The sequence below is a fragment of the Pogona vitticeps genome, chromosome 3 (assembly GCF_051106095.1).
Source record: "Pogona vitticeps strain Pit_001003342236 chromosome 3, PviZW2.1, whole genome shotgun sequence".
Lineage (NCBI taxonomy): Eukaryota > Metazoa > Chordata > Lepidosauria > Squamata > Agamidae > Pogona > Pogona vitticeps.
The window spans coordinates 47,772,700-47,797,346 of record NC_135785.1 but is presented as its reverse complement, the minus strand read 5'-3'; the positions used below and the strand labels follow the sequence as shown (position 1 = coordinate 47,797,346).

General features: G+C 40.9%; 2 protein-coding genes across 10 annotated transcripts in view; one reads left to right on the top strand and one right to left on the bottom strand.

Moving 5' to 3' along the window:
* Window positions 1-2,505: 2,505 nt before the first annotated feature.
* TMEM41A (transmembrane protein 41A) lies at window positions 2,506-15,686 on the bottom strand. Of its 3 annotated transcripts, XM_078389308.1 has the most exons (6): window positions 15,536-15,641; window positions 14,659-14,794; window positions 11,764-11,917; window positions 5,946-6,107; window positions 5,557-5,695; window positions 2,506-4,676 (listed from the first exon to the last, which is right to left on the bottom strand). In XM_078389308.1, exons 2-6 carry the CDS (start codon window positions 14,760-14,762, stop codon window positions 4,456-4,458), a joined length of 780 nt encoding a protein of 259 aa, XP_078245434.1. In that variant the 5' UTR covers window positions 14,763-14,794; window positions 15,536-15,641; the 3' UTR covers window positions 2,506-4,455. The 3 variants fall into 3 exon arrangements, with proteins under 3 accessions (XP_078245434.1, XP_020643047.3, XP_020643046.2); XM_020787388.3 differs by lacking the exon at window positions 14,659-14,794 and having other exon boundaries at window positions 15,536-15,686; XM_020787387.3 differs by lacking the exon at window positions 15,536-15,641 and having other exon boundaries at window positions 14,659-14,898.
* Window positions 15,672-24,647, top strand: part of SENP2 (SUMO specific peptidase 2) — a 23,354-nt gene continuing 14,378 nt past the window's right edge. For 2 of the 7 annotated variants that reach the window (XM_078389303.1, XM_078389300.1), the window contains exons 1-5: window positions 15,673-15,830; window positions 17,114-17,169; window positions 23,144-23,253; window positions 23,461-23,536; window positions 24,352-24,433. In XM_078389303.1, the coding sequence (XP_078245429.1) occupies window positions 15,721-15,830; window positions 17,114-17,169; window positions 23,144-23,253; window positions 23,461-23,536; window positions 24,352-24,433 (434 nt within the window). In that variant the 5' untranslated portion in view covers window positions 15,673-15,720. The other 5 variants (XM_078389305.1, XM_078389301.1, XM_078389306.1 and 2 more) reach the window with 5 other exon arrangements.

The following is a 24,647-nucleotide window of genomic DNA, read 5'->3' as shown; positions in this document are numbered from 1 at the left end:
TGCCACTGTTGGGCTTAGATAACTTACAACAATGCTGTGTCCTAGATATTAAAGTGGTAGTGATGAAGATATGGGGGAGAACCTGTCACAGGGCTGCCATTTTCAGTGACACAGCATGTAATTTTGCTTGTAAGAAGAGATGTTGCATGATGCTATAACAAAAACATTGTACATGCTGTCTTTAAGGAAGCTAGAACTGTGGTGCCTGATATTTGTATAGGAATTAACTGGATTTGAAAAACATTGTTCTAACAGACTAGATTTTAAACAAGGAGTTACAGGCTTTTTTCTGTTAAAGACTGTCAGCAGTGAGTGAAGCTTAAAGACCAGTAAACGAGCCCAGAAAATGTCACGCCTACCCATTTTTTCTCATTGATTCTACCACTTATTCTCACCTCTCTGCAACTCCCTTCTCTCTCTCAGCTTTTCCACTTTACAGATAGGAAACAGAACTTATCAACAGCAGAGTGCTTTTTAAAACTTAGTTGAGGCTGCAGGTTGCCCACCCGTTTTAAATGGTTGAAGTTCTCTGAGTGTACACAGGTTACACTGTAAAGTTTTTATCTCACATGTGAGGGCTAAACATTTTTTAATGTGCAAAGGGACTCTCAGGTATTTGTGTGACACTGTGCTCTTTAAAGAGCCTGCTCTGTTCTATAGGCCCAATGAAAGGTACTTTCTTCTCTGGGAACAACACTCCCAATCACTAAATGTTCAGAGACCCAGTCAGAATGACTGTAAGTCTGGAATATTGGGTCTGAGAAACACCCACTGTATTGTCATCTTCTCTTTTGTGTAAAGCAGCATTATGCTTACTGGAAGAAAAGAGTAATTACACATTAGATTGAGTTTGTTTTCAAGGAACTAGTTAGCACAAGAAATGTTTTCCCAGTACATGACCAACAAAAAAGTGCATTCTTGTAGGGTAGAAAAGTAGTTCAGTCTTTTGTGACAATCTTGTGATAGCATTTTAGGGACCGAAGAAAAGACAATTCTTAATTACAAAATTTGAATTTAGTTTCTGGAATAAGTAATTTTGAAACTGAAAGCCATAGACAAAAGAAATAATCTCATTCACATTATGAGACAGTACAGTATTGCCTGTGTGTGGTTATGAGGGCTGAATTCCCTTGCTGTGTTAAAATGCTTTGAGCAAGGGTATTATTATATCATAAATAAATAAATACCTGATTAAAGTTTTATGAGTAATGGCACAGAAATCTAAAGCATGTTTGGAATAAGCAGTGCAAACCAGAGGTAGCTTTAGAAACAAATAACTTATTTGTGACATTTTCACTGCTCTTGTTACATTCTTAATTGTTGGGTCCAGCTGTGGCACAATCAGTGTGGTGGCTAATGGTTATTGGGAATCATTGGTTTACATATTATATAAAAATCATTACATCACTTATGCTGTCTTTTCTCCCTACTCTGTAGTTTCCTGAGGCATACTTGATTTTTTTTGTACTAAACAGTGTATCACAATTGGGAACAAGACTATCAAAACTGATGCATGGAATAAAAGCCAGTGTACCTCATATGCTTACAGGCTCATATGTCCAGTGTGGTTGATATCACCGATATTACCTTAAAAAGCAATGCTAATGATTGGATATCTGCATTTTCAAATAAGTTTCTTTTGGGAACTTATGGAATCTCACAGAACAGAAAAGTGTTGCAAGTGATCTCTGCCTCACGCAATACTGTTATATTTAAGGAAAGTTTTATTGAACAAATCTATCCAGCAATACACAGAGATGAACTGGCAGTGAATCAGCTCAAGCAGACAGTCATTCACACCTCCTTTTGTGGCACATATCATGATTTCACAGCCATTGTGTTCAGCACAATCCTATGCTTACTTGGAAATAAATCCCATATACTGTATTTCAGTGTGATTTATATCTACAGGCTTCTGAAAATGCCAATTAGAAAATATTTGGAATCTTGGGTTACATGTTAGAGTCCACATACAGTATTGATTTTCTGCAAGAGAAGCTAAGCAATTTGTTCCCTTTGCTAAAACTTGTTTGGGGGTAGGTGTGGGGAATGGTAATTTATATATAGTTATGATATAGCCATTTTACCTTCTCTTCTCAACTCAAAACCTTATTACTACTTCGGAAGTTTAGTTCTCTTATAACCCTAGTATGCTTTTATTTGCCTCATTTAGGTATAAAGTTGTCTTTCCTTGATTGTGTACATTTTAAAAGTAATTTGCTATACTATGGCCACCACGTCCCGCATATTCATTGTTTTTTCACCAGTTATCAGTAGCATCATTCCTTGCATGTAACGTGAAATTTCAGAAGGCTACCCTTACAACATGGTGCTGAACTGAAACATAGGTTTCTGATGTCACTCTGCTGTTTCTTGGTGAAAGGCAAGGGTATTTATTATTGTGTGTGTACAGTTAAAAAGAGCTCCCTGCAGAGTGCAAGGACATTATTCCTCTAAGTAGGTATATATGTAGCGCACTCCTAGGATAAAAACAATAAGTATACCAAAGGTTTAACTGCCATTTATCCAGTAAGAATACAATTTCCGTGGAAACATAAATTTACAATTGGTAAGGCACATCATTGTTGCTTATACTTATTCATGTCACAGACACTTCTCTTAGTTGCATATTGCCACAGTGCAACTACTCAGACCAGTCTTTTATAAGTATCTTCCTGGCATATACAATTGACATAGAGGCAAGAAATACCATTCCCCAAAACAGTGATGTGTTTGGCATAACACCATTACTTTCCTGAAGCACACAAGATAACAGAGAACCCAATGATGCTGCATCTGGATTAATTTTCACAAGAAATCCATCCACTCACTGAAGGTCTTGCTGGTCTAATACTCTGCAGGTTGGATCACTTCAGACATCAAAAAGTGGTCTAGAGTACGTAACAATCTAACATTTAGTGTACTATTTGAAGATAGTTTTGCAAAGAGTACATCTGAATATGGCAGAGATAGAAGAACACTGAGATGAAGAGTGGGCTTGAGCTAGTGTATACCATATTTTGATCTTACGCCACTGAGAAACACAAACATGCAATGCTCTCATTTAGAAGACATCCCCCTTTCCCAAAGTACTAGGTTAGGGAAGGTGGGGCCAAATTGAGAGTTCTCTCTCAATTGTAACCTCTGATGGAAGTCTAGGTTAGTCCAATGACTACATATCAGCATAATTATTTCAATTCTTCAAGGAAAACAGGATGCCAAATTCAGAGCATCAGTTACTGTTCTTCTCAATCCAGTTTAGTGCATCATAAACAGAGAAACTCTTTTCATAAATCATACTAAAGCCTAACAGGCTGGGCAAGTTGTGGCCCTATACCTGCTGTTCAATAGCAACAGCCTTCAGCAGCCTCATCAATGGTGAGAGATGACAGGTGCCACAATCCATATCTGGTGGACCAGATATTGCTCACCTGTGCTTTAGAAAAAAAGTTTTAAATCTGTGCTCTACCACAGGAAAAAAAGAGGTAATCATATCAACAGCTACCTTTTAAAGAGGTATCTTGTACTTCGCTTTAACCCAGGTATTGACCCTCCCACTTTTTAGTCTATAGCCCCCATCCCTTACCACTGGCCAGACTGGCTATGTGTTCTTACAGCTGAAGTCCAAAACAAGCTGAGGGTCACAGGTTCCTCACCCTTGTTCCAACCACTTGGAAATCACAAAGACAAGAATTTATTCATTTCCACTACTGGTCAATAGGTATTTGCAGGAATAGTTTTTTGTCTCCACATGGCTTCTACACAGTGACCTTAATGGCCTAGTTTTGTAAAAATCAGGAATGCTGTCCTGAAGTACTTTAGAAGAACCACCATAATTATGGCCAGTAAAGCAAGTGCTGGTACAAAGATAAGGCAGTAGATAGCCACTGTTAATACCATGTCTCCCAACACAAAGGGAAGGGAAGGGGAGAACTGTAATTCCTGCTGCTCTTAGCTGTGACACTCATAGTAAATTCTTAGCTGTGACTCGCTCTTAGCTGTGACTCACATAGTAAATTCAAATACAGTCGCTTGTTAGCAAAAGCTACATTATTCCATTTTCAGTGCTGTTATTTGGACATAACCTGGAAACTGTTTCATAGGTGACCAGTTTTTAAATATCCTCTCCATGACAGAAGCAATCTCCGACTTAAATTCCAGACAGTTCTTGGTATTCAGAATTCCCCATGGCATACAGCCTTTAACATCTTATGGAAAGGAGATTAAAACCACATGGCAGAAAACATTTTCCATTCTTCTTGACAGCATTACAGGTACATGATTCACTGAAACAGTCACAAGCACCTTTTAAAAATGAGAAACAAGAGTCTCTGTTCTTTTACTTTTAAGTATTTAAGACGAGATGCCCAAGCTAGTAAACAGAGTACCTGGTTGAAAAAATTGCACCTTTCCCATAAATAGGCTTCTCAGTATCTGGCCTCAACCTAGACTATTTCAGTTGCTCTTCTTTCCATTGAGATGAACACACAAGGTACTTTTGTCCAGGTTGAGATGCTTCTGACTGAATTTCTTAATAAGAGTCCCAGGAATCAATGCCATCATGGCAATAGCTAGCAGTTTGAGTAAAGTACTCCAGGAGAAAATGGCATCCAGAGAGGTGATCTGTGAAAGGATTGAGCCCGTTTGGACACAGATGAAGTTATATGGGATGAGGCCTGCAGAAGCAAGAGGAAAGTCTTCGAATTAGGAAAGTTTCACATGTTGCGGATTTGCTTTGGACTTCTACGGATGAGATCCATCTAAACAGAGACTGCTATTGACAGAGTACTGGAAATTTTCTAATGACTGAACATTACATTATAAAGTGTAAAGACTTTTAATGTGCAAGTGTTAAGGGAAAGATATCTAGGCAGCAACGAATAAGCAAACAAGCAAACTCCAAAAACAACAAAGGGAAAGGGAGAAAATAACTGTGCTTGGGTGCAGCAGTTTGAAGAATCCATTTCTCTTTTGGTCAACAAAAGCTTTTCTCACTTATGATTAAACTTACATCAGTTACCCTAGCATCAGCTTGTTCAGTTTAAGATACATTAACACTCTATGAGAAACATGCTTGAAAACTAGTTAAAAATTAAGTGCCTTCAGGAAAACCAACAACCTTATAATTCTATCCTCAGGATGCTGCTCAATTTTCACACTATTCTGAAATGGGTCCTTTGACAGTGCCTTCCAAGGGAAGAAAACACGACACGGACCACAGAAAATGTGGATATAAACTATGCATTTCATATACAGTGTGCCAGTACTCAATAGATCAGTGGTTGCCAATGTTGGGTCCTCAGATGTTCTTGGATTACAACTCCCCGAAACTCCTGGCCAGCACAGCCTAGTGGTGAAGGCTTCTGGGAGTTTTAGTCCAAGAACACCTGGGGTCTCAATGTTGGGAATCACTGCAGTGGACACTGCCAAAAGTAAATAATTGTACCCCCAGATAGTGAGCATGCCTCCAATTATATAAACCACATTTCAATTTTTGTTATATGACAAGAGTCAGTCCATAACATTTACCAGTGTAAATGCTGTGCTTCTCCTTACCTATGAGAACAGAGAAGAAGAATTGAGTCACAGGGATGTTCAGGATTGGAGATGTGAGATTCAAAAACCAATTTGGAGTCATGGGGAATAGCCTCAGAAACAACAAGAAAAAGAACAAAGAATTCCTGTTCTCTTCCACCTGCCTCAGTCAAAAAGAAAATGAAATCTGGTCAACCTGTTTCCTTCCACTAGCTTAAAACATAAATCATTAGATAACTGATACTACTATTAATGATCCAGATTTGAAGAATACATTATGGCAGAGATTCTGAGTTTGCTTGTGGTTGTATAAATAGGTTATCTGCCCCTGTGGAATGCTTTCTACCCATTAATGACTCACAGAGTGTTTTATAATGATTGAAAACGAACAGTCATGCAGGTTTTCTTACCTTTCTTTGAAGTGTTGCAACTTTTTGAGGAAAATAGTAAATAACAATTTTTTTCCCAAACATATTGGACAATGCATAGCAGCAGGTGGCTCCCACAGATGTCAAAACAGAGCACAAGAAAAGTCCCATCCATGGTCCAAAGAGAGCTCCAGCAAGAATATTCTGTTAAAGGAAAACCAGACAGTGATCTAGTTTACACTACACTGTAGAATAGACATCAATGACTCTATAAGCTATAAGAACACAAACACAGCTTTGCTGAATGAGACCAGTGAGCTGTCTAGTGCAGCACAGTATTACAAGGAAGCGCATAAATAGATCCCTCCCACCCCCACCCCATCTCCAGGTCAAAGAATAGAAAGTCATAGTACCTGTGCAACTGGAAGTTCTATTCAGTCAGTATGTTAACATCCATTTACAGACCTATCTGCCAGGAACTTACACACCTACCCAACCTTTAAAAAAATGTTATTAACATTTTTGAGTAAAAGATCTGTCTAACAAGTTAACGAGTGGAATTAGAGAGGCTTTAAAGTTAATGAGTGGAATTAGAGAGGCTTTAAAAGGCAAGGAGGGGTCCTTCCGTAAATGGAAATCCTTCCCAAATGAGGAAAATAAAAAGAAACACAAAATCTGGCAAAAGAAATGTAAGAAGATGATACTGAAGGCAAAGAAAGACTTTGAGGAACGTATAGCCAGCAATATAAAGGAGAATAATAAAAGCTTCTTTAAATATGTTAGACGCAGGAAACCTGTCAGAGAAGCAGTTGGCCCTTTGGATGGGGAGGGAAGGAAAGTGGGAATTGGACACTGCAAAGAAAATAAATGAGTTCTTTGCATCTGTCTTCACGACAGAAGAACTTGGGTAGATTCTGCTGCTCGAATGGCTCCTCCTGACCAATGAATTAAATCAGATACAGGTTAAAAGAGAGGATGCTTTAGACCTAATCAATAAGTCACCAAGCCCAGTTGGCATCCACCCAAGGGTTATTAAGGAACTGAGGAATGACGTTGCTGATCTCTTAACTAAAATATACAACTTGTCACTTAAAACAGCTATAGTGCCAGAGGATTGGAGGATAGCACATGTCACACCAATCTTTAAAAAGGGAAGGAAAGGGGACCTGGGAAACCACAGGCTAGTTAGCTCTGTTCCAGGGAAGATGGTGGAAAGCCTCATCCAAGATAAAATCTTTAAAGCACATAGAAGAACAAGCCTTGCTGAGGGAAAAACAGCATGGCTTCTGTAAAGTCTTGCCTCACAAACATTTTGAATTCTTTGAAAGGGACAACAGGCATGTGGATGTGGGTGAACCAGTAGATATTGTCTATCTAGATTTTCGGAAAGTGTTTGATGCAGTCCGTCACCAAAGGCTGCTGAGAAAACTCCACAGTCAGGGGATAAGAGGGCTGGTCCTCTTATGGATTGAGAATTGGTTGAGAACCAGGAAACAGAGAGTAGGTGTCAATGTGCAATTTTCACAATGGAGAGGTGAAAAGCAGTATGCCCCAGGGATCTGTCCTGGGAGCAGTGCTTTTCAATCAGTTCATAAATGACCTGAAGACATGGATAAGCAGTGAGGTGGCCAAGTTGCAGATGACACAAAACTTTTCCGGGTGGTGAAGACCAGAAGGGATTGTGAAGAGCTCCAGAAGGATCTCTCCAAACTGGGAGAATGGGTGGCAAAATGGCAAATGTGTTTCAATATAAGAAAATGTAAAGTAATGCATATTGGGGCAAAAAAAAAATTCAAAACTTTATCAGCTGATGGGTTCTGAGCTGTCCGTGAGGGATCAGGAAAGAGATCTTGGTGTCCTGGTGGACAGTTTGATGAAAGTGTCAATCCAAAGTGTGGCGGCAGTGAAGAAGGCCAATTCCGTGCTTGGTATCATTAAAAAGGGGATTGAAAATAAAACAGCCAATATTATAATGCCATTGTACAAAATGCTGGTAAGGATGCACCTGGAGTATTGCATAGAATTCTGGTCACTGCACCTAAAAAAAGAGATAGTGGAACTGGAAAAGGTGCAGAAGAGAGTGATTAAAATAATCACTGGGCTGGGGCTCCTCCCTGATGAGGAAAAGCTACAGCTATTGGGGCTCTTTAGTCTCGAGAAAAGGCGCTGAGGGAGGACATGAATGAGACGTATAAAATTATGCAGGGGGTGGATAAAGAGGATAGAGGTAAGCTCTTTTCCCTCTCATGCAATACTAGAACCAGGGGACAGCCTCTCAAATTGAGTGTTGAGAGAAGAGACAAAAGAAAATATTTCTTGACCCAGTGTTGTTAGTCTGTGGAACTCCTTGCCACAGGATGTGGTGATGGCAACTGGCCTAGATGCCATTATAGGGGGATTGGACAGATTTCTGGAGGAAAGGTCCATCACAGGTTACAAGCCATGATGGGAATGTATAATCTCCAGGTTTAAAAGGAAGGTACTTCAAAATGCCAGATGCAGGGGAGGGGTATAAGGAGACAGGTATCTAGTTGTCTCGTGTGCTCCCAGAGGCATGTGTTGGGGCCACAGTGAGATACAGGAAGCTGGACTAGATGGGCCTTTGGCCTGATCCAGCAGGGCTCTTCTTTTGTTCTTATTTGCAGTCATGCTGCAAAATGAGGCTGCAGAAAGAATATATGGTCATGTACTACTCCAATGGACCAAAGACACCCTGCATGTCTGAACTGGGCCTAAGATGATCCCAAATTGTAGCACTTTATGAGAAGGGGAATGATTTAGACCAGATGGGCGGGATATAAATCAAATAAATAAATAAAATAAATAAATTTCTCTTTGTTTCCTTCACATACCACAATTGTACAAACCTCTTATATTCCCTGCAGCCTCCCTGTCACATAAAAGTAGTCATAGTTTTCTACATAAAAAGCCACAGTGGTTTAGCCTTCCTTGCAGAGATCCTGATATTTGGATTGTATTTTTTCCACTCTTTCCAATTCTATAATATTATTTTTAGGTGGGTGAAGCAACATGGTACACACTATTACAAAACTGAAACATTATTATGGATCTTTACTGTACACTGTTATGGTCAGTATCCTGTTTCATAACTCCGCTGGCATCATCTGTTGTTTAGTCGTTAAGTCATGTCCGACTCTTTGTGACCCCATGGACCAGAACACGCCAGGCTCTCCTATCTTCTACTGCCTCCCGGAATTGGGTCAAATTCATGTTGGTAGCTTCTATTACACTGTCCAACCATCTCATTCTCAGTCATTCCCTTCTCCTCTTGCCTTCACACTTTCCCAACATCAGGGTCTTTTCCAGGGAGTCTTCTCTTCTCATGAGATAGCCAAAGTATTGGAGTCTCAGCTTTAGGATCTGGCCTTCCAGTGAGCACTCAGGGTTGATTTCCTTCAAAATGGATAGATTTGTTCTCCTTGCAGTCCAGAGGACTCTCAAGAGTCTCCTCCAGCACCACAATTCAAAAGCATCAATTCTTCGGTGGGCGGCCTTCTTTATGGTCCAGCTCTCACTTCCATATATCGCTACTGGAAAAACCATAGCTTCGACTATGTGGAACTTTGTCAGCAAGGTGATGTCTCTGCTTTTTAAGATGCTGTCTTGGTTTGTCATCACTTTCCTCCCAAGAAGCAGGTTTCTTTTAATTTTGTGGCTACTGTCACCATCTGCAGTGGTCATGGAGCCCAATAAGGTAAAATCTGTCACTGCCTCCATATCTCCCCCTTCTTTTTGGCAGGAGGGGCCAGTGGCCATGATCTTAGCTTTTCTGATGTTGTTCTTCAGACCATTTTTGCACTCTCCTCTTTCACCCTCATTAAGAGGTTCTTTAATTCCTCCTCACTTTCTGCCATCAGAGTGGTATCATCTGCATATCTGAGGTTGTTGATATTTCTTCTGACTATCTTAATTCTGGCGGGATTCCTCCAGTCCAGCCTTTCCATGATGTATTCTGCATATAAGTTAAATAAGCACGAAGACAATATGCAGCCTTGTCGTACTCCTTTCCCAATTTTGAACCAATCCAGTTCTAACTGTTACTTCCTGTCCCACATATAGATTTCTCAGGAGGTAAATAAGATGGTCAGGCACTCTCATTTCTTTAAGAACTTGCCATAGTTTGTTGTGGTCCACACAGTCAAAGGCTTTTGCGTAGTCAATGAAGCAGAAGTAGATGCTTTTCTGGAACTCTCTGGCTTTCTCCATAATCCAGCGCATGCCAACAATTTGGCCTCTAGTTCCTCTGCCCCTTCGAAATCCAGCTTGGGAGTTCTCAGTCCACATACTGCTGAAGCCTACCTTGTAGGATTGTGAGCATAACCTTGCTAGTGTGTGAAATGAGTGCAATTGTATGGTAGTTGGCACATTCTTTGGCACTGCCCTTCTTCGGGATTGGGATGTAGACTGATCTTTTCCAATCCTCTGGCCACTGCTGAGTTTTCCAAACTTGCTGGCATATCGAGTGTAGCACCTTAACACCATCATCTTTTAAGATTTTAAACAGCTCCTCTGGAATGCCATCACATCCACTGGCCTTGTTGTTAGCCATACTTTCTAAGGCCCACTTGATTTTGCTCTCTAGGATGTCTGGCTCAAGGTCAGGAACCACACTATCTGGGCTGTCTGGGACATCCAGATTTTTCTGGTATAATTCCTCTGTGTATTCTTGCCATCTCTTCTTGATGCCTTCTGCGTCTGTTAGGTCCCCACCATTTTTGTCCTTTATCATGTCCATCTTTGCACAAAATGTTCCTTTAATATCTCCAATTTAAGAAGGCCCTCTTGTCTCTCCTTGCTATTCTTTGGAACTCTGCATTCCATTTTCTGTAACTTTCCTTATCTCCCTTGCACTTTGTTTCCCTTCTCTTCTCTGCTATTTGTAAGGCCTCATTGGACAGCCAGTTTGCTTTCTTGCACTTCCTTTTCTTTGGGATGGTTTTTGTTGCTGTCTCCTGTACAATGTTACGAGCCTCCATCCATAGTTCTTCAGGCACTCTGTCCACCAAATCTAGTTCCTTAAATCTGTTCTTCATTTCCACTGTGTATTCAAAAGGGATTTGTTTTAGATTGTACCTGACTAGCCCAATGGTTTTTCCTACTTTCTTCAGTTTAAGCTTAAATTTCGCTATAAGAAGCGGATGATCAGAGCATCAGTTATAGATTGCCACTAATAAAAGATTTTTAGGTTGTGCACAATTTCATTTCATTGGATTCGAGATGTGTGCAACCCAAAACTGAAGCAGAAAGTCTTTATTTAGAGGTAATCTTCCGTTGCTGCTGACATCACTTTCAATATGCGAGTAAAGCTATAGAACAGAATGCTGATCTATATTTTTATTTCCTGAATCCAATAAATGGGTATAATATGCTATGAAGCATAGTTTTCTGCTTCTACACTTTAAATCTAACCATTTTCACTAATTCTGACATTTGAGCAATCAGATTTTCATGATCCATTATTTAATGGTCAGAGCTTTATTCTTGCACATTTTTTTACAAATATAATCTTAGTTTCTGGAATGAATAAAAGGCATAAATAGCACACATTCAGTTGTGATTAGTTTTTTTTTCTGAAAAGCCTAACTGCATTCTGAGCAGATCCTGCTGTAATGTTATGTAATTTTACTTCTACAAAATGTTGGATGCCTTGTACATGAATGGCACAACACTGTCTTTAGACAGAGATCTAAGACAAAAGCACAATATAAATTGGTATTGGTGAATATAACCCAGTTCAAGGAGTTACTAGGCAAGCCTTCTAAGGTCACAAACAGAGGGGGAGAACAGCAGGTGAGCTTTTAGCAGCACGGTGCAAAGGCTTTATGGATTACATACATACCAGAAAGCTGGACCCAGGTATGGCAAAACACTGCTTGTATAGGTAGGCACAGCAGAACAGCAGCAGCACATACATATGATGCTCTCTATTGTAGTATCGTAGAAACTCTGCAAGCTCTTGCAGTTCCTTTAGGTCTGAAGGGAACTTTAGTGACCTGATAAACAAAAAGGGTCATCAGTTCAGATACTACAACTGCAGCCAGTGAAGGAGTCTTCTTTCTATAGATGAAGCACAGAATCATTATGTGAGGAAAAAAATCACTTTAAGGACTCCAAGATTTATTGCAACATAGCCATTTATGGGTCAATAAATAAGTTTAGTTGCAACAGCTGTCCTCTTGCTTTTACAAACTTTAAATGCCTATCTTCTGGAATGAGATTAGAAGGAAACTGTTTGCCTCCCTGTTCTCTTGGAAACTAAAGATTACCTTTACCATTTCCAGCTGGACAAGACTGTGAATCTTTAATATTAAAAAAGTATAGGTAACTAGAGCAAGTATAGCCCTCTGTTTCATTGCTGGAGTGCAACTCCCCATTATCCCTTATCATTGGCTATGCTGCCTAGAGCTGATGGTAGTTGCAGCCCAGTAACATCTGGAAGTCCACTAGATGCCCACCCTATGCTTAGAATAAGAGGAAGAAGGAGGAACTGGGGAACAGGCAAATACATTTTTTCTACAATACAATCTTATGCAATCTGACTAAAGACTAGAAGTCCACAAAGATAACTGTTGAGTCTGTGCTGGAAACAAGAAGCACTGTACACAGTACATTTGCAAGCACACAGTTATTTAAATACAATTGCTCATACTAGTGGAAAATCAGAAAAGGAAATAATACTAAACTTTATAAACACTGAACTATTGATTTCAATTCTAATTGAAAATGATAGATAAATGATAGATAATTTGTTTGCCTTCAACAGAAACAAGTAAATTTGCTCCTATCTTCTTTTTTCTGCAAAAAGCTAAAAACTTGTGTACAATGGTTGTTGTGGGTTTTTCGGGCTCTTTGGCCGTGTTGTGAAGGTTGTTCTTCCTAATGTTTCACCAGTCTCTGTGGCCGCCATCTTCAGAGAACAGCACCAGAGCACAAAGTGGCCAAAGAGCCCGAAAAACCCACAACAACCATTAGATCCCGGCCGTGAAAGCCTTCGCGAATACACTTGCATACAACTGAGCCTAGGAGGTTTTTAAATCCCACATTATTATTAAAATTCAAGAATCTTGACATGCTCTGTATATTACGACATGCTCGTATTAAGCTGCATGCAACTGAAATTATAGTCCTGCTAATAAACAGTGTGCCTTTTCTTTCACCATAGCCAGTTGTGCTGTTTATTTCTTACTTGGGCTTAACAAGCCTCAACTGCTATTTTGCAGAGAAGAGGTGTCTTTACTCTGTGACCTAACACTGACATAGGGTGAAGGAGCAACATAGTAAAGAAAAGATGATGCTTTTTAGTCAAATATTAGGTAATTATAGCAAGCTTCATACTAAATTGTTAGTACAAGATTATTAACAAAACTAATAAAAGCTAAATTACATTTTGCTTATCAGGGATTCTAACACAGAACAAGAATTATAGCTCAGGCTGTATTTTTCCATTCTATCCAAATTTCTTATGGTCCCTGAAATCTATTAAGTGTGCGTAGTTTCAAGTATCCATGAGAATTTAAAAAGGGAAACAACCAATATGCTTTCAGTTTTCAATATCTTCTGCTGAAATTTACATTGTAAAAAAATACAGCCTTGATAATTACACAAAAGACACTTGCTGAGTTAGGAATTGCAGAAAAGAATTGCAGTGAATTCTGGTACCTGTGGGCTGTGATGGGCTACTGCTTAGCTTTGATTTTGTGGTAAAGACAAGCTGCTGGTTTTACAAATGTTTAAAATTTAACAGAACAGTTATCAAATTCCTGATATGCATATAACCTAAAGTCAAAAGAAATGAAAAAATCAGTGATATTCCCTATAATGAGACCACAGGTCTCTAAAAACTACTGACAGAAGTCAGCCATAAAGATCACTCAGTTCTCACTAAGTTTTATTTATCATTCCAAAAAGATCTAGGTTATCTGCTTTAAAACCTCTACAGTCTAACTTCCACAACACAATACAATACACTGCACGAATCAAGGGCTCTTAAATGTACACAACAGTTTCATTGAATCCTACTGCACAGTGTCCTCACTGCTGCCAGTTCACAGATACATGAATAAGCAGCTATAGAAAATAATCATCAAAGTACTTATGACTAAGGACTGGCATTATATATTAATAATTCATAACAGATTTAGAAACTAAGATTTATTATGACAGAATCATTCTGATGTGGGCTTTCATCTACAAAAGTGAGAGAGAAGTACACGTCACCACTCATCTGTCTCCTACAAAAGTAACATCTGGGCAAACCAACAAAGCCAAAGGGCACAAAAACTATATACTGGGGGCTCGAAACTTGAAAAGTACACCAAATTACTGCAAGTACATGGGATTCTGAGGCCATATTTCCAGAATTTGTCGCGATAAGGTTTCACCACTTCTTAGACTAAACTTAGTTTAGAGCATGCATCAGCACATTTCTGAGCATTACACACGCGAAGGGTAGCATCAGATTTCATTAACGATGTATTTTTAGGCTGGCAGTCACAGTTACTGGCGCCCCCAAAATAATAATAATGAAAAAATCCAAATGCTTCGTCGGGAATCAAGGCAACTCCGACCAAATTTTCCGCCGCGCCGGCATGAAAACAAGCCTTCATTTCTCTCTTTCCAGGAGGTAAACAGCGTGGAAAGAGCACAGCGTACCAGCTGATCAAGCATGGCTCCATGAGCGAGACCCGCGTCAAGCCCCAGCCGTCTGGAAATAAGGAGGAAAACGGCAACTCACCCACTTCCCGCCCGCGGCTCTCCGGGCAGCCGCACTGACAGCAAATAAAGACCCGAGGTGGCGGTGCCCAAAACCAGCAGGAACCCTACGAGCGACGGCATCATTGAGCACTGGCGATGGCCACCGATAGTAGGAACTAAAAGAGAAGGGGAACTAAAAGCACTCGGCAGTGAACCCGGGAAGTATCTCCACACTCAACCCGTACGGAGCCTCGTTCCTCCCCTAGAGTGAAAAGGCTGCCGAGTGAGAGAGCCGGAAGTTCCTCTGCATTTTGCAAATGGAGCCGATGTGTCCCCACCATATTTTTTACATCTCCAGTGAAAACCTTGTATCCTTCACATTGAAAATGTTATACAGTACAAAAAAGAACACGGACGACGAGGACAAGTCTTCTATTCTCTCTCCTGCTTGGTGTCTAGTCGTCACTCACTCGCTCCTTCAACATACACGAAGCTCATTGCACTCCTTTTAGGGGAACTGCTTGTTCCCTCACCTTATTTTCGACTGTAGTGTATTTTCCTTCATGTTTAGGCAAGAAAAAGGTGGGAAGAGGCACCTCTCTCTTCTTTGCCCGTAAGTGACAATATAAAAAATGACTTGGCCCGCAGGCATATACTGTAGGCTGATCCGAACCAGCAGTAGCCGAAGTTGTAAATATTCTATTCGTATTTTTAAAAATATTTACAAATTTTATATATATATAGTTTCATTTCAGCTCCTAGTTCTAATTTGTAAACAAGACACGTACAGAAAAACAACCTTTAGAACACGACCAAAGAGCCCGAAAAGGCCACAACAACCATCAGATCCCGGCCGTGAAAGCCTTCGAGAATATATATTAAAAACTATTTCCTTCAAACTGGTCACCTAGCTTTACCTGCTTCGGAATACACACGTATATATACGAGGATGAATGAAATACAGCATGTACTCCCACGCAGGTAACGCTACGGTAGGAAACAGACTTGAGTTTCCTTTAGTTTCTGTAGTAAAAAACATAGACTATGCGACAGTCGCTAAAAATTGACGTAGTTCCGGCCCGGCTGTTTGTGGCTGAAGCCTATGTACAAATGGCTGCTCGAGGCTCTGAGCTCGTGGTTGTTCCCACCTCCTTCTTGCCGCCGGGAAGTGGGGCCTTCCGTCCCTCAGTCGCGGAAGAGGCGGCAGCCCAGGTTAGAGGGGATGTAGCTGGAGGCAGAGAAACTGTGGGGCTGCGACCTCGCCCAGGCGCCTCAGGACGGGCCTACCGTTGGCGACGTTGCTTCTGAGGGCAACTGGGTGGTTTATCCTTCCTTGCCTACAGAGCGGGCTTCGGAGGTGGAGTACCTGCTCCCTTTCGTTCTCAGACTGGCAGCTCCAGAAGGAGGCCCGTTACAAGATCCGGGCCGCTCAGGCCTCGGTCCCGGAATAGTCTTGCTTGTATCTCGGCGCAAGTGGGTGGCCCTCGGCGACGGGCGTCTGTGGGGGCCGGGAAGTGGGAAGAGGCGACATTGCCAGTCGGCTTAGCTCGGCCCTGCGCTGCTGCTGTTGGGGCTGCCCTCTCTCTCTGGGTGGCGCTCGGAGTTCCTCGGCTGACGACTCGGTTAAAGGCAATCGAGAAAGCGATTGTACTCGCGTGTTTACCCAGAGTGTGAGGAAGGGAGATGTGTGCATCTGCTTTCGCGAGAGGGGTCTAAGCCCCTCCTTGCCCTACCTAAGAGGTTAGCGGGCGGCGGCAGTAGCCCCCGGAATGTACAAAAGCAGCCTGCTGTACTTACAGACACAATGTTTCCTTGTAGGCTATTTGCATAAACCTTTGCTCTTACATAAACCAAGTTTGAAATTTCCTGGATTCCAACCCCTTTAATGCTACCCTACTATCTTGCTAGAAATTGGCCAGATATTTAAATACTACTTACAGACAGTACAGTATGTTTTTTCAGTAGAAGCCTTTTTGGTTCTGATGTGGCATTGGATTGAGGTTTCGATCATTTACAAACAGTAATTAATTTGCTGAGCACCCATGGTTAAGACTGGAGAGGATTTGATGGGTAGCCACCCTTTTTCTTTGGAAAGGAATACTGTTTTTAAAAATAAATGCAGTTCAGTAAGCTTGCATTATAAGGTGCTGTCTGTTAGTAGCAACAAAGTGTCACTGGCAGGTTAATAAAGTGTACATTCTAGTCATATAGCTAGTGTAATCTGCTGTTAATATTATAAAATGATCAGCAGATTTAAGTGGAGGGGTTTGTGTGGCAACTGAAGATGATCCTGGTGAAGAGTATTTGGGAAGATTCTAGTAGTGGTGACTTGTGAGGGATGACTCAAAAGGACACCAATGAAACAATAAATGAGAGTTTAGCATAATCTTGAAAATAAGTTAAGAGAGAAGGAAATACATACTGTATGTTAAAATAATGAACCTGGAGAAAGTTGGAAATTGTTTCTAAACAGATGTATCCATTTGTCTTCACAGTACTCAAGCCAGTCCAGAAGACCTTGATCAGGAGCAAGCAAAAAGACAAAAGCTTGGTAATGAATGTCTGTTGCTTACATTTTTACCTCACTTTTCCTCCAGTAAGCTCAAAATGGTCCACATTTGTCTCCTCCTTCCCACTTTTTCCTCAGAACAACAGTATGAAGTAGGTCAGTGTGAGAAAGAATGACTGGCCCAACATTACCTGGTAGGTTCCACAGGGATTTCAATTCTGATCTCTGAGTCAAAGTCCAGGACATTAAGTTGTGCAGCCCAACTATTATTATATTATTTAATTCTTATACGATTTAAATGGCTTTGCGATAGGTGAATGTTGTTTCCTGAAAGTCAGTTTTGTTCTTGAGAGTGGTTTGTCTTACTATACTATAACTACTGAAACATCTAGGCGTCGGGCAAAAACAGTATGAAAATAAAAAAAAAAGATGACAAAAACATTGTGGCACCATATAGACTAACTGCTGTACTTTACTGTGGGCTTTTGTGGACACATTCATTTCATCGACCAGAGATCTTGAGACTAAAGATATTCAGGCCTGGATCTTAAAGGGCACCCATTAATTCTTTCATCTTGTCTAATTTTTTTAAAAAATTTACTTGGAAATCCTCCTCCTATCTTTTTTTTGGGGAAGCAGTTTCATCAGAGTTTGGACCCGATCTGTGTTGTGTTTTCTTTCCAGGCTTTTTTTTTTCCAAAACCAGAATTGACCTGTGGAGGTGGGACTAATACCTAGAAAAAATGTTCCCCCACCCCTTGCATAAAAAGTGCAGGAGATTCTGTAAAAAAATTGTTTTTGAAGGTGGGTTGTAGTCTGTATGCCACACGTCGCCCACCACTGTCATACTTCTTCATATGCATCTATCTCTTCTTCCTTTCTTCAGAGACCACTTTGTCTTGGTGTGGGTCTTATTCATTAGTGTAGTGTATCAGGCACGTTAAAGGAGGTTTGAGACAGGTGGACCTTGTAATGAGGTGATGCTTAGAGGGTTTGATTGGGGATGGTGGAGTTATGGGTATTTAAGAAATGTATGCTGAAGCAGTTGTGGTGTCTGGACTCACAATATAACACTGATAATGAGATTTTGCTTGCCTACAGAGGGTATGTTGGGCTGAATTAATTACCTTTCTGTGGGCTAACTGTTGGAGAAATGAAGGATGAGCTGTGGAAATGGTTACCAGTGGATATTTGGAGCCTTTTGACCCAACTGTTGCAGACTGGGAAACTTACATATCAAGGTTTGAGTTTTACCTTGCTGCTAACAAAATAACCAAACCAGAGACTGTTAGAGTTACCTTTCTCAGCATTTGTGGGCTGCCTGTTTTTGAGATAGTGAGAGTTTTGTGTGCTCCTACCCCTTTAAAAAAAATCACATTTTCAATAATCAAAGACAAGCTGCAAGATTCTCACCTCAACCATCAGAGATTGCTTGTCCCCATGCTTTTTACAAACATGACCAGGGGCCTGATGAGTTAGCAGCTAATTATGTTACAGCCCTTTGGTAAGCTGCAGGAATTGTAATTTTGAAGACCTGGATGAGGCATTGAGAGGTTGGTTTGTGGCATAAGGGATGAAAAAACGCAGTGTCAATTGTTTGCAAGGAAGAATCTGGATTTTAAAACATCTTATGAGGAGATTTTAGCTGTAGAAGCTGGACAGAAATTTACAAGATAAATTCAACAGGAAAAGACTCCCCCACCTCCCAGTAAGCTGAAAGCGTTGATCAAGGGCAGTGGGAGGACTCCTCTTCTAGGGAGGAGGAGGAGGGCGAAGCTGTAATGTGAGTCATCCATTAGAGGAGCTAAGGAGTAAAAGTACCACCCGAAAATCTATGTGCCAGTTGTGGGAGGGGCCCATCGGAGGAAGGGATGTTAGTTCTGGAATTATAATGCCGAAGGTGGGGCACATTGCTTGTGGCTGTCGTGCTGCCCCTTACTCAAGGGCAGCTGAAAGGGGGAATCGTCAAGCGGCTTGGGCATCCAGAAAGGGCTACAGGTGAGTGTCACACCCTTTCCTCACATTCTGTTGAACTGCCAGAGATTAAAGGAGACAGTTTCGTGATGACATTACAGCCAGCAGTTCAATCAAAGGTCAGAGTGACTGTAAGAATTCAGGATGTGCCATGTGAAATGGAGGTGGACACGGGTTCTGTATTATCTATCATTGCAGACCAGACACTCCAGCAGATTTGTCCTAAGGGGTGGAGGCACAAATTGGAGCCATGTGAGGTTCTTCTTAAGGATTTCCAGGGCACGCAGGTTCCTGTACTGGAGATGAGCACCTTTTGAATAGCTTATAAGTACTTCAGAGGGCCATTACGGGTGGTAGTAGCAAAAGGGCAATTACCAAGCCTACTGGGATTGGAATAGTTTGAACCATTGGGCATTTATATTTCTGGTATTTAACAAATCAAGCATGGCAATTTTACAGCGGTGTGTAAGGTGTTTGCAGCAGTGTTTGATGGATCTTTGGGGAGTTACACTGGGCCGCCTATTTTATTTCATTTGAATCCAACAGTGACCCCAATCTATTTAAAGGCACGTCGGCTTCCATTTGCCCTTAAGCCTAAAATTGATGAACAATTGGATCAGTTGATAGTTCAGGGCGTCCTAGAGGCAGTGCCTCATGCTCGATGAGAAACACCTATTTCTATTCCTCTTAAGGCAAAGGGCTTAAAAGGGCTGTGCGGATTTGTGATGATTGCAAATGTACTGTTAATCAGGTGTTACAACAGCATGCATACCCGGTGCCAGTAGTAAGTCATCTTCTGGCATTGCTGAATAGTGGAAAGATCTTTGCAAAGCTTGATCTGGCCCAGGATTATCAACAATTACCAGTAGATTATAACACCACAGAGGCACAAACAATTGTAACACATAGGGGGGCTTTTAAGGTAAAGTGATTACAGTTTGATATCATTGTGGCCCCCAGGATATTTCAAGGCATCATGGAAGGCCTCTTGCGAGGGTTGCCAGGTGTCATCTCATATTTTGATGATGTTTTGGTAGCTGCAGGTTGTGAAGCTGAGCTAGCCGAGTGACTCCAGATGGTATTAGGTGAACTTCAGACAGCAGGTTTAAAGGTTAATCAGGAGAAGTGTCAGTTTGGAGTCCCACAGGTGGAATTCCTTGGATTCCTGATTGATGCTATTGGTATTCAATGATGGAAGAGTTCCAGGGATTTAGTTGTAGTCAGAATGAACTCTCAGTGCACAGAGGTTGTTTGTTGTGGGGGAGCTGAGTTGTTATTCCAAGCAGGTTGCAGCAACAAGAGCTTGAGGCACTACATGTTGGCCACCCAGGTATAATGCGTATGAAGGCACTAGCTCATAGTTATGTTTGGTGGCCTGAGATGGATAAGACCATTGATGAATGGGTTCATTCTTGTCAGATGTGTCAGGAGTCGAGTCCATCGCCAGCACAGGCTCCCGTCCACCCATGGGAGGCGGCAGGAAGCCCTTGGTCCTGACTCCACATAGATTTTGCTGGTCCCTTTCAGGGGCAACTATTTTTTTTTTATTGTGGTGGATGCTTTTTTTAAATGGTTGGAGATAGTCCCTGTGTCCAGTATATCCACAACCATTGTTGTTTGTACACTTCGGAGGCTTTGTGTGGCACATAGTTTGCCGGACACTATTGTTTCAGATAACAGGGCTCAGTTCATATCAGCAGAATTTCAGCAGTTTATGGGAGATAATGCTATTCAGCATGTGGCATCAGCTCCCTTGCACCCGTCTACTAATGCACAGACAGAGAGAATATTAGGACAGTGAAAGACACTCTCCGCTGGCTGGCTAGAGGGAATTGTCAAGACCAGTTGGCAACATTGTTGTTGCAACAACATGTTACACCCCATTCTACATTAGGGCGTACTCCAGCGGAGCTTTTAATGAATACAAGGCTGACTACGATCCTTGATAGGTTGCACCCAGACATGTTGGCAGAAGAATCACAACAAGTAGGGGGGGAAACTGTGGGTTTTTCACCCTGGGGATCTGGTTTGTGCCTGTAATTATGGTAGGCGCCCTCATTGGGCCAGCAACAATAGCTATGGCAACCGGGCCAGTGTTACATCGAGTGACAACATCTGATGAACAGGAACTGCAATGTCATCTTGATCCTCTGTGGCAGAGATGGCTGGAGGATATCAACAGCTGAGGACTGGAAGCTGGGGCATCTCGGGCAGTAGAGATTGTGTGTCAGCCCGTTATAGATCCACTAACAGTTTTAAGACCAGAGGGTCATTATGCTGGGGAACTTGTGGAGGCATCAACCTTGGAACAACCTGATCTATTGGGTACCAATGGGCAGGCTGAAGATAATGGTGTAAGATGTTCTCAGCGAGTACAGCCACCTCCCCATTATTTGCAAGACTATGATTGTAACAGGATAAAATCTTGTCTTAGTGGGGAGGGGTGTAGTGTATTTGGCACTTTAAAGGAGGTTTCTGACAGCTGTAGGAGACAGGTGGGCCTTGTAATGAGGTAATGCCTAGAGGGTTTGATTGGGAGTTGGAGTTATGAGTATTTTTTGAATGTGTGTCTTGTGTATGTCATGTTGTCGTCTTTAGAATAAAGAAATGTATGCTGTATCAGTTGTTGTGTCTGGACCCATAACATAAAAATTAGGATGTCAGGCATACTTAGTTTATTGCGAGTGAAATCATAGTTATGCAGATGTGGAAAGACAGTGCCTCTAAACTGATCAGAATATCAGGTAAATTTATTCAAATATTTTCTGTAAGTAAAGTGGGTTTTTCATCCTATCAAGAGAGAGGGTTTTTTTCCTAAATCAGAATGATTTGATTGTACAGTTTTTTTATTTATACCTGGAAAGGATTTATCGGGCAAGACAAACTCTTTTCTTTGGATGTGTGCAGAGAGATATTGCGTTCCATATTTGTACATAAGAGAAATTGAGACTTTTCCTCCTGTTATCAAATAACATTTTGCTACAATGTGACCTCTCAGGACTTTGTACAATGTTTATTGGGCTTATCCAATAAAAAGCAAATATCTAGTTCAAAGTTAAATGCATGTCAGGACATTTCAAGGCTGTTTCTAGAACAAAGTTATTTTTCAAAATTATATCAGCAGAATGATCTCATCCCAGAAGAGAGCTAACATGGGAAGATACTCCATTTATATCCTGTCTTTTCCCACAAATGGGATTGTTAAAAGGTTCTTTGAAAGTTTTAGGCGGTCCCGAAATTGGCACGGAAATTGAAGCAGACGTATCATTCAAACCATGACTATTTTTATTCATATTTAACAAAGGTGTATCAATAACAACTTCAGTGGGGATAAATGGATCCCAGTTGTTCAAGTGACTATCAAAATGTATAACATTATCAGAGTTAACGTCCTTTCTCAATATTGAGGTGCTGGGCAAAAGCATTCCTTGTCAGTGGGCTTCCTCAACGGGGCGCTCTTACTGTGCATATGGTGCCACAACATGGGTGGCTTGTTGAAAATGGGATCTGGGTGTACCACCTTCTTCCAGGGACCTTGTCCCCTTGCGAAAACCACCACTGTCCATTCAGACGTCTCCTTAATGGTCATTCCTCCTCCTCTTTCGAGCGATGGATCTGGTAACAAGCCTCCCACCTTCAGGTCTGGGAAGTCTTTTAATAGGTTGCTCACATGGTCGCTCTTCTTCTTTTCTTTCTTACTGGTTTCCATATAAAAGTCCCACGCACCTGTTCCCACTTTTATATCCTCCTCCCATTCTTCAATCATTTGCTCCTCCTCCGTGAGGCAGACCTCTATATTAACCCTTTCTTCGTCTCCCTTTGTCTTTAACACCTCCCTCTCTCTTTCCTTCTCCTTTACATCCTTGTTTTCTGGAGGAGATGGCACACTCTCGTCCTCCTGGCCTTCACAGGGATTCAAAGCTTATGAATGTCACACTGTTTTGTATTACCTGAAGTTTAGGATGTGGGTTTTCCTTGCCGCTTAGAGGTCAAATTTTCCAACTAGATGGGATACCATTTTACTATGTTTCATTTTTCCTAGGTATTGTTGGTACGTTGACTCAAGGGATTGCCAGTTTAATTAAATTACCATCCCAGTTGACAACAAAATATCTTCAGACCGGAGACCAGCATGCAGAAGCCACCGATGAGGTTTGTGTGCATTTTGAGAAGATCAAATTAAATCCATGGGACTTCTGATTTGGTAGAAGGTGGGGATGGGATGGAAGGCAGTAATTGATGTAGCTTTCTTTAATCCAAGGGGTTTTTTTTAAAAAAAAAAATTAAGGAATAGAATGGGGTTTGTACATTTGGCATGGGTACAGTAATATTAATGCAAATATGCATCTTCTGTTCAAGAATGTTTCAAATGTCTCCCGTACTTTGGCTGACAAACAAATGGAGTCTACCTCTGGTGTGCAGATATCTAAAATGGGTAAGTGATACATGCTGTGACTTACAGATACAGTATATTGCATCTAGTCTAATTTAGGGACTTTGCATTTTTCTCCCTCATCCTCTAGGCTGCTCTGGAGAACTTTAAAACTTCCATTCTTCTTTTGGTGTTTTGGTTGGTCCTAATGAAAGTGTTGCCTAATTATAAATTGGCAATAGGTAGAAAATTAGCCAGATCAGGTGTACTCTGTTGGAACTGCACCAACGGCATTTATTCCATTGATACTAAATGTGATGTACTTACTCAGGATTTATTCTGCTATTTTTAGATTACAATTCCATTGTTTAATATATTTATGCAAAAATCTACCTCACCTTTCTAATGCATGCCTTTTTGTTATGTTTAGCTTTCTTGTTTTTCTTCCATCTTTTAAAATGTTTCAGTTCTGTTCCTTGTATGTGTGTGGTTATCTCTATGTAGATTTCTTGATATGGAAAGATCCTAGGAAGCTACAACTTTCCTTGCAAGGCAGTTTGCTGAGAAGGATGCCTGAAAGCTGTTGTTTTGTAGAGTTTCCTTGTACCATTACATTTACTTTCAGGCATAAAGGATTTATTTTTTATTTGGCATAATAACCTGAAGTACCTCTTCTCAGAAGTACACGTCCTTGGTTTTCTGAACAGCAGGCTGGAATACTGGTTTGCAAATACATCTATTTGATTGAACATGAACAGAAGTTTGTAATGTAACATTCTCCTTTATCCATGGAAAGAGATTTGACAGTTGTCCAAAATCAACATTGGAATTGTTGTCTGCAAAATTATTTATGATAGGTCTTGCTGCCTTCTCCACAGGTAAGAAAACTAATTGCTGTTCCAATTTGAATCCAGCTATAGAGATGGTATCTGACTCTCACAGAGTTATGACCTGTCTGAGGTAAAATCTTTAAGATATACTTCATTTTTCACCTTAGAATTAGAAATCCTCGAAGACTGTGAAGAATTAAAACCTCCCTAAAATAGACAACCACTTCTCCCTTTGTACTTTTATTTAGTCTTAGATGAACTAATGACTACTTGGGACTGTAGTGTTACAGTAATCCACTATGATTACTTTCATTCCCTAAGTTAATTCTGCAGGTTAGATCTTG

Coding starts and splice junctions, on each gene's coding strand:
- TMEM41A (XM_020787388.3), bottom strand. CDS start 15,657: ATGTTTTTTACTACAGAAACTAAAGGAAACTCAAGTCTGTTTCCTACC. Junction 11,918..15,535: donor ACGTGTGTATTCCGAAGCAG/GTAAAGCTAGGT, acceptor TTTGTTTATCAG/GTCACTAAAGTTCCCTTCAG. Junction 4,677..5,556: donor CTTCTTCTCTGTTCTCATAG/GTAAGGAGAAGC, acceptor TTGCTTCTGCAG/GCCTCATCCCATATAACTTC.